Source organism: Oncorhynchus tshawytscha, linkage group LG13 (assembly GCF_018296145.1).
Source record: "Oncorhynchus tshawytscha isolate Ot180627B linkage group LG13, Otsh_v2.0, whole genome shotgun sequence".
Taxonomy (NCBI): Eukaryota; Metazoa; Chordata; class Actinopteri; order Salmoniformes; family Salmonidae; genus Oncorhynchus; species Oncorhynchus tshawytscha.
In genome coordinates this window covers 25178462-25194091 of record NC_056441.1, presented here as the reverse complement: position 1 = coordinate 25194091, position 15630 = coordinate 25178462, and the positions used below count along the sequence as shown (strand labels likewise).

Genomic DNA, 15630 nt, shown 5'->3' with positions numbered 1-15630 from the left:
GCTACTTTCTTTGTCCACTAGAGGGTAGACCACTCCACATTATCAACACCCTCTACACAGCATAGTCCACCAGTGAAAATAAGAAATTAAAGTTCCACCAATAAAGAAAATAGTTTTAATATATCAAGCCACAATTACATACAAGTATTCTGTCATACCATACATCTTGGTTTCATAAACATGACAGTTTGATTTACAGTCCATTTAAATGAGAGCATTTCCTGATGGAGCAGCATGTCTGTAGTGTACCAGAGTATTTAGTTTATTTACAGCACAATCAGTTGTGATTAAAACAGTTGAGGCACTAGACAGTGGGATTGGCAGTGCAATTTTCTACATACCCTGGGGTAGAGCTTTGCTTTGATGGTCCACGACAACAGTATTCTCTGGAACTGATGATATGGTGATGGTACTAATACTTTGACTTACATTAAATAACATAATGTTTCTGTAAGGTACGGTAGGAGTATCAGTTCACACCGAGGGTGACAACAGTCCACTATCTTCCACAAATTTACCAGGTTTTCCCAAAAATCCTAGTTGGAATATTCTGGAAATGTCCGTCTTATGATTTCCCTTCAAATTCCAATCTTCCAACTGGAATTTCTGGAAAACATGGGAATGATTGGGAAAACGAACAGAATTTTGTAACCCTATTCAGATCACACTCCTGCATTCTTCCTGAACAAGCCACATTGGCACAGCCAGGTACAGTACAGCTACATCACCACGATGTGAAAACAGATATTTTATTACGGTAATTTACAATAAATTTGAAGACACATATTTTGGAGGAAACAAAACTACGCATCAGACACCCCTTCCAATCTTCTGTAGGAATGACTTGTTGAGAAGCGGACCAATAGCAGAGGACTGAATACAGATTCACTGGTTAGCGGCGCTTGTTGTAGTTCTGTTGTTTGTTCCACTCAAATGAATCTATGGTTGAAGAGAAAGCTTGTAAATAACACAGCACAGATTCTTTTCAGATTGTCATTTTTAGCCCAGTTCCAGCAATTATTGTGGATTCGTAACCAGGCCAGCTAAGAACAACTTGGTTCAGCTCGGCTCGACTCAGTAGTGTAAAAAGCCAATATGAGGCCTGTACCTGGTTCGTCTTGGCTCCTCTTGCCCATCAATCCAACAAAGGAGTTAATTTTATGCCCTGAAAGAGAAGACAGCCAATACCATTGACACTGCAATTACAGACAATGAGTGATGCAGTGACTAGTGTGCAGAGCAAAAAGGTGCGAGTTCTTCCAGTAACTGCCAATATTGTTTACATCCTGACCCTAACCTTAACCCAAGCCCTAACCTTAACCCTAGCCCTAACCTTAACCCTAGCCCTAACCTTAACCCTAACCTTAACCCTTATTCTAACCCTAACTGTAACCTTAGCAAGCGGTTGCTTATCAACATATAGTGTGTTGACTGTACGACCATCTGTAGAACATATATCTGGACTATCGAAATAACGTGTGACCAATCATTTTCATCAGTGATGCAATGAATAGTGTATAACCTAAATGGTGAGAGGAGAGTGTGTAGAATAGTGTAGAATCATATCTACACTCCTCCTACTCTGGCAGATATCTAGTCTTGTACAAATTGATGGATGGACTCAGTCCCCATTCCCTTGCCCTAGTGACTGAGAGATATAGAGGCCACCACCCACACGTTTTGGAAGGAAGGGTAGTGGTTGGAGATTGTTTTTCCTAGGAGGGCGGGATAGGATGCATGTACTGAGGGGACACTTGCGTCACAGACTGACGGATGTCTCTGTCAGACTCTGTCAATCACACTAATGGAATAGAATATAAAGGTGGAGGGAATGGGGGAGACAGGGGAGAAGGGGGGGTGGTGTGGTTATAAAACTCTGCGTGAGACCCCTGGGATACCCTATCTGTCAACATACCCTCTCTGGCAACACATCAGGGGTTTGGGAATCATGATGATCGTAGCGGGGCGACGGCATCCTGTGCCATTTCCATTGGTGGTCTAGTCACGAGTCACTTGAAATTTCCCCTCCGGACGTCATAAGTGCTTGGCCCCTTCATTGTGTTTTATATACTGTAATATATTATAATGTATATATTGTATGTATACTGTATAATGTATATATACAATATCTATACTGTATAATGTATATATTATATTCAACAGTTTGTGTGGAAGGTTGAGATGCTCGGGTCCATCTTTCCATCATCCGCGTAACCAATCTAATTTAATGCCTAAATGTCCTTGGGGCATTGATTGAAGCACTCTCTCTCTCCCCCTTTCTCTGTCTCCCTCTCTCGCTCACCTTTGCTCTCTCCCCATCTCTCTTCTTCCATTCCTCTCTCCCCCTCTCTCTCTCTTCTTCCATTCCTCTCTCTCCCCTCTCTCTCTCTTCTGCCGTTCCTCTCTCTCTCCTCTCTCTCTCTTCTTCCATTCCTCTCTCCCCTCTCTCTCTTCTTCCATTCCTCTCTCCCCTCTCTCTCTCTTTTTCCATTCCTCTCTCCCCCTCTCTCTCTCTTCTTCCATTCCTCTCTCCCCTCTCTCTCTCTTCTTCCATTCCTCTCTCCCCCTCTCTCTCTCTTCTTCCATTCCTCTCTCTCCCCTCTCTCTCTCTTGTTCCATTCCTCTCTCCCCCTCTCTCTCTCTTCTGCCATTCCTCTCTCTCTCCTCTCTCTCTCTTCTTCCATTCCTCTCTCTCCCCTCTCTCTCTTCTTCCATTCCATTCTCTCTCTCCCCTCTCTCTCTTCTTCCATTCCTCTCTCCCCTCTCTCTCTTCTTCCATTCCTCTCTCTCCCCTCTCTCTCTTCTTCCATTCTCTCTTCTTCCATTCCTCTCTCTCCCCTCTCTCTCTTCTTCCATTCCTCTCTCTCCCCTCTCTCTCTTCTTCCATTCCTCTCTCTCCCCATCTCTCTTCTTCCATTCCTCTCTCTCCCCTCTCTCTCTTCTTCCATTCCTCTCTCTCCCTCTCTCTCTTCTTCCATTCCTCTCTCTCCCTCTCTCTCTCTTCTTCCATTCCTCTCTCTCCCCTCTTTCTCTCTTCTTCCATTCTTCTCTCTCCCCCTCTCTCTCTTCTTCCATTCCTCTCTCTCCCTCTCTCTCTTCTTCCATTCCTCTCTCTCCCTCTCTCTCTTCTTCCATTCCTCTCTCTCCTCCTCTCTCTCTTCTTCCATTCCTCTCTCTCCCCTCTTTCTCTCTTCTTCCATTCTTCTCTCTCCCCTCTCTCTCTTCTTCCATTCCTCTCTCTCCCCTCTCTCTCTCTTCTTCCATTCCTCTCTCTCCCTCTCTCTCTTCTTCCATTCTCTCTCCCTCTCTCTCTTCTTCCATTCCTCTCTCCCCTCTCTCTCTTCTTCCATTCCTCTCTCTCCCCTCTCTCTCTTCTTCCATTCCTCTCTCTCCCTCTCTCTCTTCTTCCATTCCTCTCTCTCCCCTCTCTCTCTTCTTCCATTCCTCTCTCTCCCCTCTCTCTCTTCTTCCATTCCTCTCTCTCCCCATCTCTCTTCTTCCATTCCTCTCTCTCCCCTCTCTCTCTTCTTCCATGCCTCTCTCCCCTCTTCTCTTCTTCCATTCCTCTCTCTCCTCTCTCTCTCTTCTGCCATTCCTCTCTCTCTCCTCTCTCTCTCTTCTTCCATTCCTCTTCTTCCATTCCTCTCTCTCTCTCTCTCTTTTTCCATTCCTCTCTCCCCCTCTCTCTCTCTTCTTCCATTCCTCTCTCTCCCCTCTCTCTCTCTTCTTCCATTCCTCTCTCCCCCTCTCTCTCTCTTCTTCCATTCCTCTCTCTCCCCTCTCTCTCTCTTGTTCCATTCCTCTCTCCCCTCTCTCTCTCTTCTGCCATTCCTCTCTCTCTCCTCTCTCTCTCTTCTTCCATTCCTCTCTCCCTCTCTCTCTTCTTCCATTCCTCTCTCTCCCTCTCTCTCTTCTTCCATTCCTCTCTCTCCCCTCTCTCTCTTCTTCCATTCCTCTCTCCCCTCTCTCTCTTCTTCCATTCCTCTCTCTCCCCTCTCTCTCTTCTTCCATTCCTCTCTCTCCCTCTCTCTCTTCTTCCATTCCTCTCTCTCCCCTCTCTCTCTTCTTCCATTCCTCTCTCTCCCTCTCTCTCTTCTTCCATTCCTCTCTCTCCCCATCTCTCTTCTTCCATTCCCTCTCTCCCCTCTCTCTCTTCTTCCATTCCTCTCTCTCCCCTCTCTCTCTTCTTCCATTCCTCTCTCCTCTCTCTCTCTCTTCTTCCATTCCTCTCTCTCCCCTCTTTCTCTCTTCTTCCATTCTCTCTCTCCCCTCTCTCTCTTCTTCATTCCTCTCTCCCCTCTCTCTCTTCTTCCATTCCTCTCTCTCCCTCTCTCTCTTCTTCCATTCCTCTCTCTCCTCTCTCTCTCTTTCTTCCATTCCTCTCTCTCCCCTCTTTCTCTCTTCTTCCATTCTTCTCTCTCCCCTCTCTCTCTTCTTCCATTCCTCTCTCTCCCCCTCTCTCTCTTCTTCCATTCCTCTCTCTCCCTCTCTCTCTTCTTCCATTCCTCTCTCTCCCTCTCTCTCTTCTTCCATTCCTCTCTCCCTCTCTCTCTTCTTCCATTCCTCTCTCTCCCCTCTCTCTCTTCTTCCATTCCTCTCTCTCCCCTCTCTCTCTTCTTCCATTCCTCTCTCTCCCCTCTCTCTCTTCTTCCATTCCTCTCTCTCTTCTCTCTTCTTCCATTCCTCTCTCTCCCCTCTCTCTTCTTCCATTCTTCTTCCATGCCTCTCTCCCCTCTCTCTCTTCTTCCATTCCTCTCTCTCTCTCTCTCTTCTTCCATTCCTCTCTCTCCCCTCTTTCTCTCTTCTTCCATTCTCTTCTTCCATTCCTCTCTCTCCCCTCTCTCTCTTCTTCCATTCCTCTCTCTCCCCTCTTTCTCTCTTCTTCCATTCTTCTCTCTCCCCTCTCTCTCTTCTTCCATTCCTCTCTCTCCCTCTCTCTCTTCTTCCATTCCTCTCTCTCCCCTCTTTCTCTCTTCTTCCATTCTTCTCTCTCCCCTCTCTCTCTTCTTCCATTCCTCTCCTCCCCTCTCTCTCTTCTTCCATTCCTCTCTCTCCCCTCTCTCTCTTCTTCCATTCCTCTCTCCCCTCTCTCTCTTCTTCCATTCCTCTCTCCCCTCCCTCTCTCTTCTTCCATTCCTCTCTCTCCCCTCACTCTCTCTTCTTCCATTTCTCTCTCCCCTCTCTCTCTTCTTCCATTCCTCTCTCTCCCCTCACTCTCTCTTCTTCCATTCCTCTCTCTCCCCTCTCTCTCTTCTTCCATTCCTCTCTCTCCCCTCACTCTCTCTTCTTCCATTCCTCTCTCCCCCTCTCTCTCTCTTCTTCCATTCCTCTCTCTCCCCTCAATCTCTCTTCTTCCATTCCTCTCTCTCCCCTCACTCTCTCTTCTTCCATTCCTCTCTCTCCCCTCTCTCTCTTCTTCCATTCCTCTCTCTCCCCTCTCTCTCTTCTTCCATTCCTCTCTCTCCCCTCTCTCTCTTCTTCCATTCCTCTCTCTCCCCTCACTATCTCTTCTTCCATTCCTCTCTCTCCCCTCTCTCTTCTTCCATTCCTCTCTCTCCCTCTCTCTCTTCTTCCATTCCTCTCTCCCCCTCTCTCTCTCTTCTTCCATTCCTCTCTCTCCCCTCACTCTCTCTTCTTCCATTCCTCTCTCTCCCCTCTCTCTCTTCTTCCATTCCTCTCTCTCCCCTCACTCTCTCTTCTTCCATTCCTCTCTCTCCCCTCTCTCTCTCTTCTTCCATTCCTCTCTCTCCCCTCTCTATTTCTCTCTCATTGCTTCTAATGATGAGTGATGTACAGTCATGCCTGCATTAAGGCTCCTGCCACACATTGGTCTATACCAGATATTCAGTCAATTCAGAACATATTCAGACCCCTTGACTTTTTCCAAATTTTGTTACGTTACAGCCTTATTCTAAAATGTATTGTTTTCCCTCAACAATCTACACACACACTACCCCATAACGACAAAGCGAAAAACAGAAATACCTCATTTACATAATAACACAATAATAACAAAATATCAAATCAAATTGTATTTGTCACATGCGCCGAATACAACAGATGTAGACCTTACCACGAAATGTTTACTTACAAGCCCTTAACAATGCAGTTCAAGAAATAGAGTTAAGAAAATATTTACTAAACAAACTAAAGTTGAAAAAAATCATAAAATCAAAAAGTAACACAAGAAAATTACACAACAATAATGAGGCTATATACAGGGGGAACCAGTCCGGCAACATTTTCTGAAGACCCCATGGGAAATATCACATTTACATAAGAATTCAGACCCTTTACCCAGTACTTTGTTAAAGAACCCTTGGCAGCGATTACAGCCTCGAGTCTTTTTGGGTATGACACTACAAGCTTGGCACACCTGTATTTGGGGAGTTTCTCCCATTCTTCTCTGCAGATCCTCTCAAGCTCTGTCAGGTTGGATAGGAAGCGCTGCTGCACAGCTATTTTCAGGTCTCTCCAGAGATGTTAGATTAGGTTCAAGTACGGACTCTGGCTGGGCCACTCAAGGACATTCAGAGACTTGTCCCGAAGCCACTCCTGCACTGTCTTGGCTATGTGCTTAAGGTGGGTCCTAAATGCCCCTGGAGCAAGTTGTCATCAAGGATCTCGTAGTACTATGCTCCATTCATCATTCCCTCGATCCCGACTAGTCTCCCAGTCCCAGCCGCTGAAAACCATCACCACAGCATGATGCTAGCACCACCATGCTTCACCGTAGGGATGGTCCCAGGTTTCCTCCAGATGTGACGCTTGGCATTCAGGCCAAAGAGTTCAATCATGGTTTTATCAGACCAGGGAATCTTGTTTTTAGGTACCTTTCGGCAAATTCCAAGCGAGCTGTCATGTGCTTTTTACTGAGGAGTGGCTTCCGTCTGGCCACTCTAACATAAAAGTCTGATTGGTGAAGTGCTGCAGAGATGGTTGTCCTTCTGGAAGGGGCTCCCACCACCACAGAGGAACTCTGGAGCTCTGTCAGAGTGACCATCGGGTTCTTGGTCACCTCCCTGACCAAGGACCTTCTCCCCCGATTACTCAGTTTGGCTTGGCGGCCAGCTCTCGGAAGAGTCTTGGTGGTTCCAAACTTCTTCCAATTGAGAATGATAGAGGCCAATGTGTTCTTGGTTTTTGCTCTGACATGCACTGTCAACTGTGGGACCTTATATAGACAGGTGTGTGCTTTTCCAAATCATGTCCAACCAATTGAAATTACCACAGGTGGACTCCAATCAAGTTGCGCAAAAAATTCAAAAAATCAGTTTTTGATTTGTCATTATGGGGTATTGTGTGTAGGTTGATGAGGATGATTATTTTTAAATCCATTTTAGAATAAGGCTGTAACTTAACAAATTGTGTTAAAAGGGATTAGGTCTGAACACTTTCTAAATGCACTATACAGTATGTATTTATGCTGCACTTGCTGCCTCCTTTCGCTAAGTAGGGTAGTCATTTAATAAATTCCTAAATGACTGAACAGAGGGGATGTGGGATATCCCTCTCTCTCTCCCACTGGGCACAGATGTCATTTCAATGTCTAGTTTTGATTTACATTTGGTTGAGTTAACTACAGTGAATTCAGCATGAAAAAAAAATGATATCACCATGTAATAGGATTTAGGTTCAAAGTTATTTGATACATTTCCTTTCATTGATTACTTTTTCCATGTTGATTCAACGTCATCACATTTTTTTACTCAGTCGGGTCAAGGGGTCTTCAAGGCAGAATTAACACTACCATCCTAGTGAAGAAATGGAGTGGTCTTCAAGGCAGACTTAAGACTAGTATCCTAGTGAGGGAATAGAGGTCTTTAAGGCAGAATTAAAAGGATGTACCCTAGTGAGGGAATGTTGGGGTTTTCAAGGCATTGAAGACCACCTACTGTCTCCTTAAATCCCTCAAAGGACCTGTTAGCTTGTGTGGGTTGTGATTTAATTAAAACATCTGACAATTTTTTTTCTCTCTCTCCCTCTCTTTCGTTTGACTTTTACTTACCATTATGCAAAATAAATATCAATTTTTCAACCCATGCATTTTCTTATTTTGCTGCTGGGCAACATTTGGTCTGTGTTCTCCCTCCCACGCATGGTTAGCACGAACCTCTACAACCCACATGGTGAACTACAGGTGAACAGTACTCATGGCGTCAACGTCATCAAACGTCATAACTTGTAACACCTGACCTGATGTGCAAATAATCCCCAACCTTGCCTGACAGGCTACCAGCACCTGCCTAGCCTACACACGTGTGCCTCACTTGCTCAGTTATGCACAGTCCTTGTGCCTTTGTAACATGTCAGTAAAACTAATTATAACTTAATAAACCATGGCTTCATATTTCGGTATGCAAGGACAATTATTGGGAGATATTCTCCAATATTAATGAAAAATATGAATTAATTATGAGTTTGTCACTTACTTTTTCGGGTTATCTGTGCATTCGCTGTTGGAAGAAAGGGGAAAAAAACATCAATCAATGTAGGCCTACAATAATGTAATTTCCTTTATGAATAGGCAAAAAACGTGCGTAAAGATATTGATATACAGTTTGTAATTATGAATTGCAATAATACTGCATATCAATTAATGTGATTCATTTTAATGGCAACAAACGGGAAAGTGTCTTATAGAGACTGAAGAATGGCGACAGGGCGAGGCGCGAGGAGGCACGGTCTTACCGGAGGAGCGTTTCCCCATCAGGCCAAAGAACTGATGAGGCCGCGGTTTCCGCGTCATCCTCCGCAGTATCTCTCTGAACGGGTCAGACGACAGCCACTCGTCCTGCACGAGGGAGGAAATCAAATTAACGGAACATTAGACATAGGGTATAGGAGGAGGGGGAGACAGACTCCTTTATAGCCTACAAGCCTATAGCTCTGCGTAAAATATCGTATATTTTTTATAGATCTAGATCTAATCAGTAAAGACACCCCGTGTGAACTTTCATATCCGATCCTATTTTTATCTGACGGTGTAGCCTATATTTCTATAGTCAACATTAGTCTAAAAGCAGGGGCCCAACAGCTGCTAATGACCACGGGCTCATTAAAGTGTCCATCGCTTATCCAAGACATCCCAGGTCCTTTGGTTCCTTCCTTATTGAATAATATAACCCACCCGCCTTGTTACAACGCTCTTTGTTTCCTCAGCGGCGAGGCAATGATTACATAGGCCTACCTGCTGAATGTTCCCAATCTGACTGAAGTTTATGAGAAATATGCCCCAAGATCCGCCCAGAGACTTGGCAGTCGCCCAACCCGCAATGTCAAAGGTTGAACGTGCGCTACATGTGAATGAAGCTTCAATCTGGGACTAAAGTAATGATCGCTGTACACTGAGCTAAAAGCTCACAATTTACGCCCAATGAATCATAACAAATCTTTCACCCGACATTATGTTTAATCCCTATACATGCTTAATTACGCATCATCAAACTCTCCGAAACAGGTGAATTAAACTATAACAGACATCAGCATACAAATATTTTATAACATGTGTGATAAAAAATAGGTTTTTGGTGAACAAAACACAAGGCTGTGCCATTAAATTAAACAATATTTTTTGTCCAATAGTTAAGCAATCATACATTTTTACATGTTAATTTTTTTAATTCGTTTAATAGACGATTCTAACGAAAAAATAATATAATTGTCTTGTTATGTCAAATCATTAAAATCATTCCTACCGTAATTTGATCGTTTGTCCAATAATCAAGATCTTCTTTTGGACCAATTTCTTCACAAAAAAATTGGGCAATAGCAATAAAAGCTATCACAAGCGGTAGAAGTAATTTCATGATGCAGCTATCTGTTGCGCGCAACTCTTCCGCCCTAAAACTATTCTTTCTTCGTTTGTTTCTATTTTTAAAAGTATAAATAGGCTATTAAAGCACTTGTAAACTGAGTTTAAATGTTTTTCAACCACTCTCTATGACTTTTGAGAGCTCGATGTTTACACCTGCGGAAATTGGTATCGTCTCCTCTCCATATAAGTGTCTTAAGCGTACGCAAAAATGAAATGTTCCTTCCTTGGTTGAAACCTCCGCTCAGTTCCCTCTCTGCTCCAGTCCGCGCGCTCTGCCGCTCTACAGCACCTACACCTTGGTCCTGTTGGGTCTTTGTGACAACACTGTAGTACTGCACTAGGTTATATAGCAAGGGGTAGAAGTGCGACAGGTATCTTAATTCGCTTTAAATCAAGCACATTTACTTGACATGTACTTCCTCGGAGCTGTGTGATGACTAACATTCGTCGTGGTATTTTGCATATGGTCGATATTACTTTCAAACGTTCCCCTATGACCCTCCTTAGCACTCTGCTTATTGTTCCCGTTGTAATCGGAATGTCCAAGTGAAGCGAATGGAGTAGGAGAGTCTGATGACGCACTGAAGTTCAAGGTTTCTACGTAAGTACTTATGACTGTCCTACGCCAAAGCAACAAAATCATTATAAAACGAAAATTGATTTGCATCTTATATATCAGTGGAAGATGTTTTCAACAAACATTCCAGAATCTTCACATTGCAGTTGACAAGTTTGGATTCTAAAAGTCACTTTTCTAAACTTTTGTAAAAATGAATAGTTGTAAAATCGAATAATTAGAATTGCTAAACCATGTTAACAGGAGTCTCATCTTTTTTTCTGATTTCATATATTACTTTAGAAAGTAAACATGTTTAAATAAAATCTTAGATAGGCCTACAGAACCTCCCTAACAACTCTAAAATCACACAGACAAGGTCCCCCAATCACTTATAGGCTTCTCTCAGAAGAGGATGCTGTGTGCTTTCTTCCTTTCTACCCAGATATAGGCTATTTGACAATGGTTCTGGACACATAGTGCTGTAGGCCTACATGACACTCCCACAGAGCTTTTAAACAAAGTCTAAATCATGGAGGTTGAAAGAAAGAGAAAGAGAGAGAGCAAAAACATATATAGTCCCTTGACTTTTTCCAAATGTTGTTACATTACAGCCTTATTCTAAAATTCATTCAATTGTTTTTTTCCCCTCATCAATCTACACACAATACCCCATAATGACAAAGCAAAAACAGGTTTTTAGAAATTTTAGCAAAGTATTAAATATAAAAACTGAAATATGACATTTACATAAGTATTCAGACCCTTTACTCAGTACTTTGTTGGCAGCGATTACAGCCTCAAGTCTTCATGGGTGTGACTCTACAAGCTTGGCACACCTGTATTTGGGGAGTTTCTCCCATTCTTCTCTATAGATCCTATAGATCCTATCCTCTGTCAGGTTGGATGGGGAGCATCGCTGCAGAGCTATTTTCAGGTCTCTCCAGAGATGTTAGATCAGGTTCAAGTCCGGGCTCTGGCTGGGCCACTCAAGGACATTCAGAGACTTGTCCCGAAGCTACTCCTGCGTTGTCTTGGCTGTGTGCTTAGGGCCGTTGTCCTGTTGGAAGGTGAACTTTCGCCCCCAGTCTGAGGGACCTGAGCGCTCTGGAGCAGGTTTTCATCAAGGATCTCTCTGCACTTTGCTCCGTTCATCTTTCCCTCAAGCCTCACTAGTCTTCCAGTCCCTGCCACTGAAAACATCCCGACAGCATGATGCTGCCACCACCATTTCTTTACATTTTTTATTTATATATTTCACCTTTATTTAACCAGGTAGGCCAGTTGAGAACAAGTTCTCATTTACAACAGCGACCTGGCCAAGATAAAGCTAAGCAGTTTGACACATACAACAACACAGAGTTACACATGGAATAAACAAACATACAATCAATAATACAGTAGAAAAATCTATATACAGCATGTGCAAATGAGGTAAGATAAGAGAGGTAAGGCAATAAATATGCCATGGTGGCAAAGTAATTACAATATAGCAATTAAACACTGGAATGGTAGGATGTGCAGAAGATGAATGTGCAAGTTGAGATACTGGGGTGCAAAGGAGCAAAATTAATAAATAAATAAATAAATACAGTATGGGGATGAGGTAGATTGGATGGGCTATTTACAGATGAGCTATGTACAGGTGCAGTGATCTGTGAGCTGCTCTGACAGCTGGTGCTTAAAGCTAGTGAGGGAGGTAAGAGTCTCCAGCTTCAGAGATTTTTGCAGTTTGTTCCAGTCATTGGCAGCAGAGAACTGGAAGTAGAGGCGGCCAAAGGAAGAATTGGCTTTGGAGGTGACCAGTGAGATATACCTGCTGGAGCGCATACTATACTTCACCGTAGGGATGGTGCAAGGTTTCCTCCAGATGTGATGCTTGGCATTTGGGCCAAAGAGTTCAATCTTGGTTTCATCAGACCAGAGAATCTTGTTTCTCATGGTCTGAGAGTCCTTTAGGTGCCTTTTGGCAAACTCCAAGCGGGCTGTCATGTGCCTTTTAGTGAGGAGCCAGGCACCCCAGCATTGCGCACTCCTGCCATCATCATTACGCACACCTGCCTTCCCCCGTCACACGTGTCAGCGATTATTGGAGTTATATGTCCTTGTATACCCGTGTGCTGACGCTGTTCCTGTCTTGTTTTCTGTGTTTCCTGATTATATGTTTGACTCCCCGTACCTGCTTCTCATCCCCGGCGTCGGTCCTTACATGTGGTGTTGATGGTACCCTAAATTCAATTATAAAATATACAGACCACACATTCCAATTAGCTATACTTAAACTCTTTAACATCACCCTCAGCTCTAGCATCTTCCACAATATTTGGAACCAAGAACGGATCATCCCAATCCACAAAAGCGGAGACAAATTTGACCCCAATAAATCCAGCGGGAGATGCATCAACAGCCACCTTGGGACAGTCCTCTGCATTATCATTAAAAGCCACCTTGGGACAATCCTCTGCATTATCATTAAAAGCCACCTTGGGACAATCCTCTGCATTATCATTAAAAGCCACCTTGGGACAATCCCCTGCATTATCATTAACAGCCACCTTGGGACAATCCTCTGCATTATCATCAACAGCCACCTTGGGAGTCCTCTGCATTATCATTAAAAGCCACCTTGGGACAATCCTCTGCATTATCATTAAAAGCCACCTTGGGACAATCCTCTGCATTATCATTAAAAGCCACCTTGGGACAATCCTCTGCATTATCATTAAAAGCCACCTTGGGACAATCCTCTGCATTATCATTAAAAGCCACCTTGGGACAGTCCTCTGCATTATCATCAACAGCCACCTTGGGACAGTCCTCTGCATTATCATTAAAAGCCACCTTGGGACAATCCTCTGCATTATCATTAAAAGCCACCCTGGGACAGTCCTCTGCATTACCTTGGGACAATCCTCTGCATTATCATTAAAAGCCACCTTGGGACAGCCACATTATGGGACAAGCCATCTTGGGACAATCCTCTGCATTATCATTAAAAGCCACCTTGGGACAATCCTCTGCATTATCATCAACAGCCACCTTGGGACAGTCCTCTGCATTATCATTAACAGCCACCTTGAGACAATCATCTGCATTATCATTAACATCAACAAGTCCTCTGCATTATCATTATCCTCTGCATTACAGCCACCTTGGGACAAGTAACAGCCACCTTGGGACAGTCCTCTGCATTATCATTAAAAGCCACCTTGGGACAATCCTCTGCATTATCATTAAAAGCCACCTTGGGACAATCCTCTGCATTATCATCAACAGCCACCTTGGGACAATCCCCTGCATGATCATTAACAGCCACCTTGGGACAATCCTCTGCATTATCATCAACAGCCACCTTGGGACAATCCTCTGCATTATCATTAACAGCAACCTTGGGACAATCCGCTGCATTATCATTAACAGCAGACTCACACATTTCCTCAGTGGAAACAATGTAATGAGCTAATTTCAGATTGGCTTTTTACCAAATTACCGTACGATAGACCACGTATTCACCCTGCACACCCTAATTGACAAACAAACAAACCAAAACAAAGGCAAAGTCTTCTCATGCTCTGTTGATTTTCATATGAGGATCTGCTATACAAATTGATGGAAAGAGATGTTGGGGGAAAAACATACAACATTATAAAATCCATGTACACAAACAAGTGTGCAGTTTTTAAAAACACAGCCCATGACAACAAACCTTAGTAAGAAAAAAATATAGGCTTGCCAGTTGCCAGGACCACGAATACAAGTTCCGTCTAGACACTGTTACCCTAGAGCATACAAAAAACTATACATACCTCGGCCTAAACATCAGCGCCACAGATAACTTCCACAAATCTGTGAATGACCTGAGAGACAAGGCAAGAAGGGCCTGCTACGCCATCAAAAGGAACATTAAATTCGACATAACAATTAGGATCTGGTAAAAAAAATACATGAATCCATTATTGAACCCATTGAACCCTTTATTGAACCCTTTATGGCTGTGAGGTCTGGGCTCCGCTCACCAACCAAGAATTCACAAAATGGGACAAAGACCAAATCGAGACTCTGCATGTAGAATTCTGCAAAAATATTCTTCCTGTACAACGTAAAACACCAAATAATGCATGCAGAGCAGAGTTAGGCCGATATCCGCTAATTATCAAAATCCAGATTCTACAACCACCTAAAAGGAAGCAATTCCCAACCTTCCATAGCAAAGCCATCACATACAGAGAGATGAACCTGGAAAAGAGTCCCTAAGCAAGTTGGTCCAGGGGCTCTGTTCACAAACACAAACAGACCCCACAGAGCCCCCAGACTGCTACACAACTAGACCCAACCAAATCATGAGAAAATAAAAAGAGAATTACTTGACACATTGGAAAGAATTAACAAACAAAAAAAGAGCCAACTAGAATGCTATTTGACCCTAAACAGAGGGTACACAGTGGCAGAATACCTGACCACTGTGATAGACCCACAATTCAGAGAAGCTTTGACTATGTACAGACTATGTACAATGAGCAGAGCTTTGCTATTGAGAGAGGCTGCCATAGCCTGTCTTCTCTTGGGAGCCAGGTCTGCCTGGGCACACTGCCCAACAAATGTGGTGGAAACTGAGCTGCACTTCCTGACCTCCTGCCAAATGTATGACCAGATTAGAGACACGTATTTCACTCAGATTACACAGACTCACAAAGAATTAGATACCAAATCCAATTGTATCTAATGTCCCATATCTATTGGGTGAAATACCACGGTGTGCCATCACAGCAGCAACATGTGTGACCTGTTGCCACAAGAAAAGGGCAACTAGTGAAGAACAAACACCATTGTAAAATACCACCCATATTTATGTGTATTTGTTTTGTACTTGAACCCTTTGCCTGGAGGTGAATAACCCTGCAAAGTGGAGAGGAGCCAGGTCATTTGTTTTGCAGAAAGTTGTTGGCTGCGAAGAGAGAGGTACACCGACAACACAGTGTCCACAGCTCAATTAGTGCTTGACAACTCAAGTGCCTTTATCCCAGCAATAATGGACTCCTTTTATTCAATCAATGGCAAAATGCTAATGTTTATTTGACCCGAAAATAACATGTGAGGTGCAAAGCCTGTCTGTCATTCGCAATAGATGTAATGTCATTGTCATGTACATGTACTGTATCTATAGTCTATGGATTATATAAAAGGTCACCCAGTGACTATTAATCACATAGTGGGATGTGTGCATTTCTAATACATAAACCATGATGTAAATAGTCCT

General features: G+C 43.5%; 1 protein-coding gene across 1 annotated transcript; it reads right to left on the bottom strand.

The window, feature by feature from the left end:
- Positions 1 to 96: 96 nt before the first annotated feature.
- tac1 (tachykinin precursor 1) lies at positions 97 to 10380 on the bottom strand. The gene is made up of 5 exons (XM_024441301.2): positions 9699 to 10380; positions 8692 to 8794; positions 8433 to 8456; positions 1109 to 1165; positions 97 to 939 (listed from the first exon to the last, which is right to left on the bottom strand). The coding sequence occupies exons 1-5, from the start codon at positions 9807 to 9809 to the stop codon at positions 893 to 895; spliced, it is 342 nt and encodes a 113-aa protein (XP_024297069.1). The 5' UTR covers positions 9810 to 10380; the 3' UTR covers positions 97 to 892.
- Between the last annotated feature and the right edge of the window lie 5250 nt (positions 10381 to 15630).

Coding starts and splice junctions, on each gene's coding strand:
- tac1 (XM_024441301.2), bottom strand. CDS start 9,809: ATGAAATTACTTCTACCGCTTGTGATAGCTTTTATTGCTATTGCCCAA. Junction 1,166..8,432: donor TGCACAGATAACCCGAAAAA/GTAAGTGACAAA, acceptor CTTCTCTTTCAG/GGCATAAAATTAACTCCTTT. Junction 940..1,108: donor GAGGAGCCAAGACGAACCAG/GTACAGGCCTCA, acceptor CTTCAACCATAG/ATTCATTTGAGTGGAACAAA.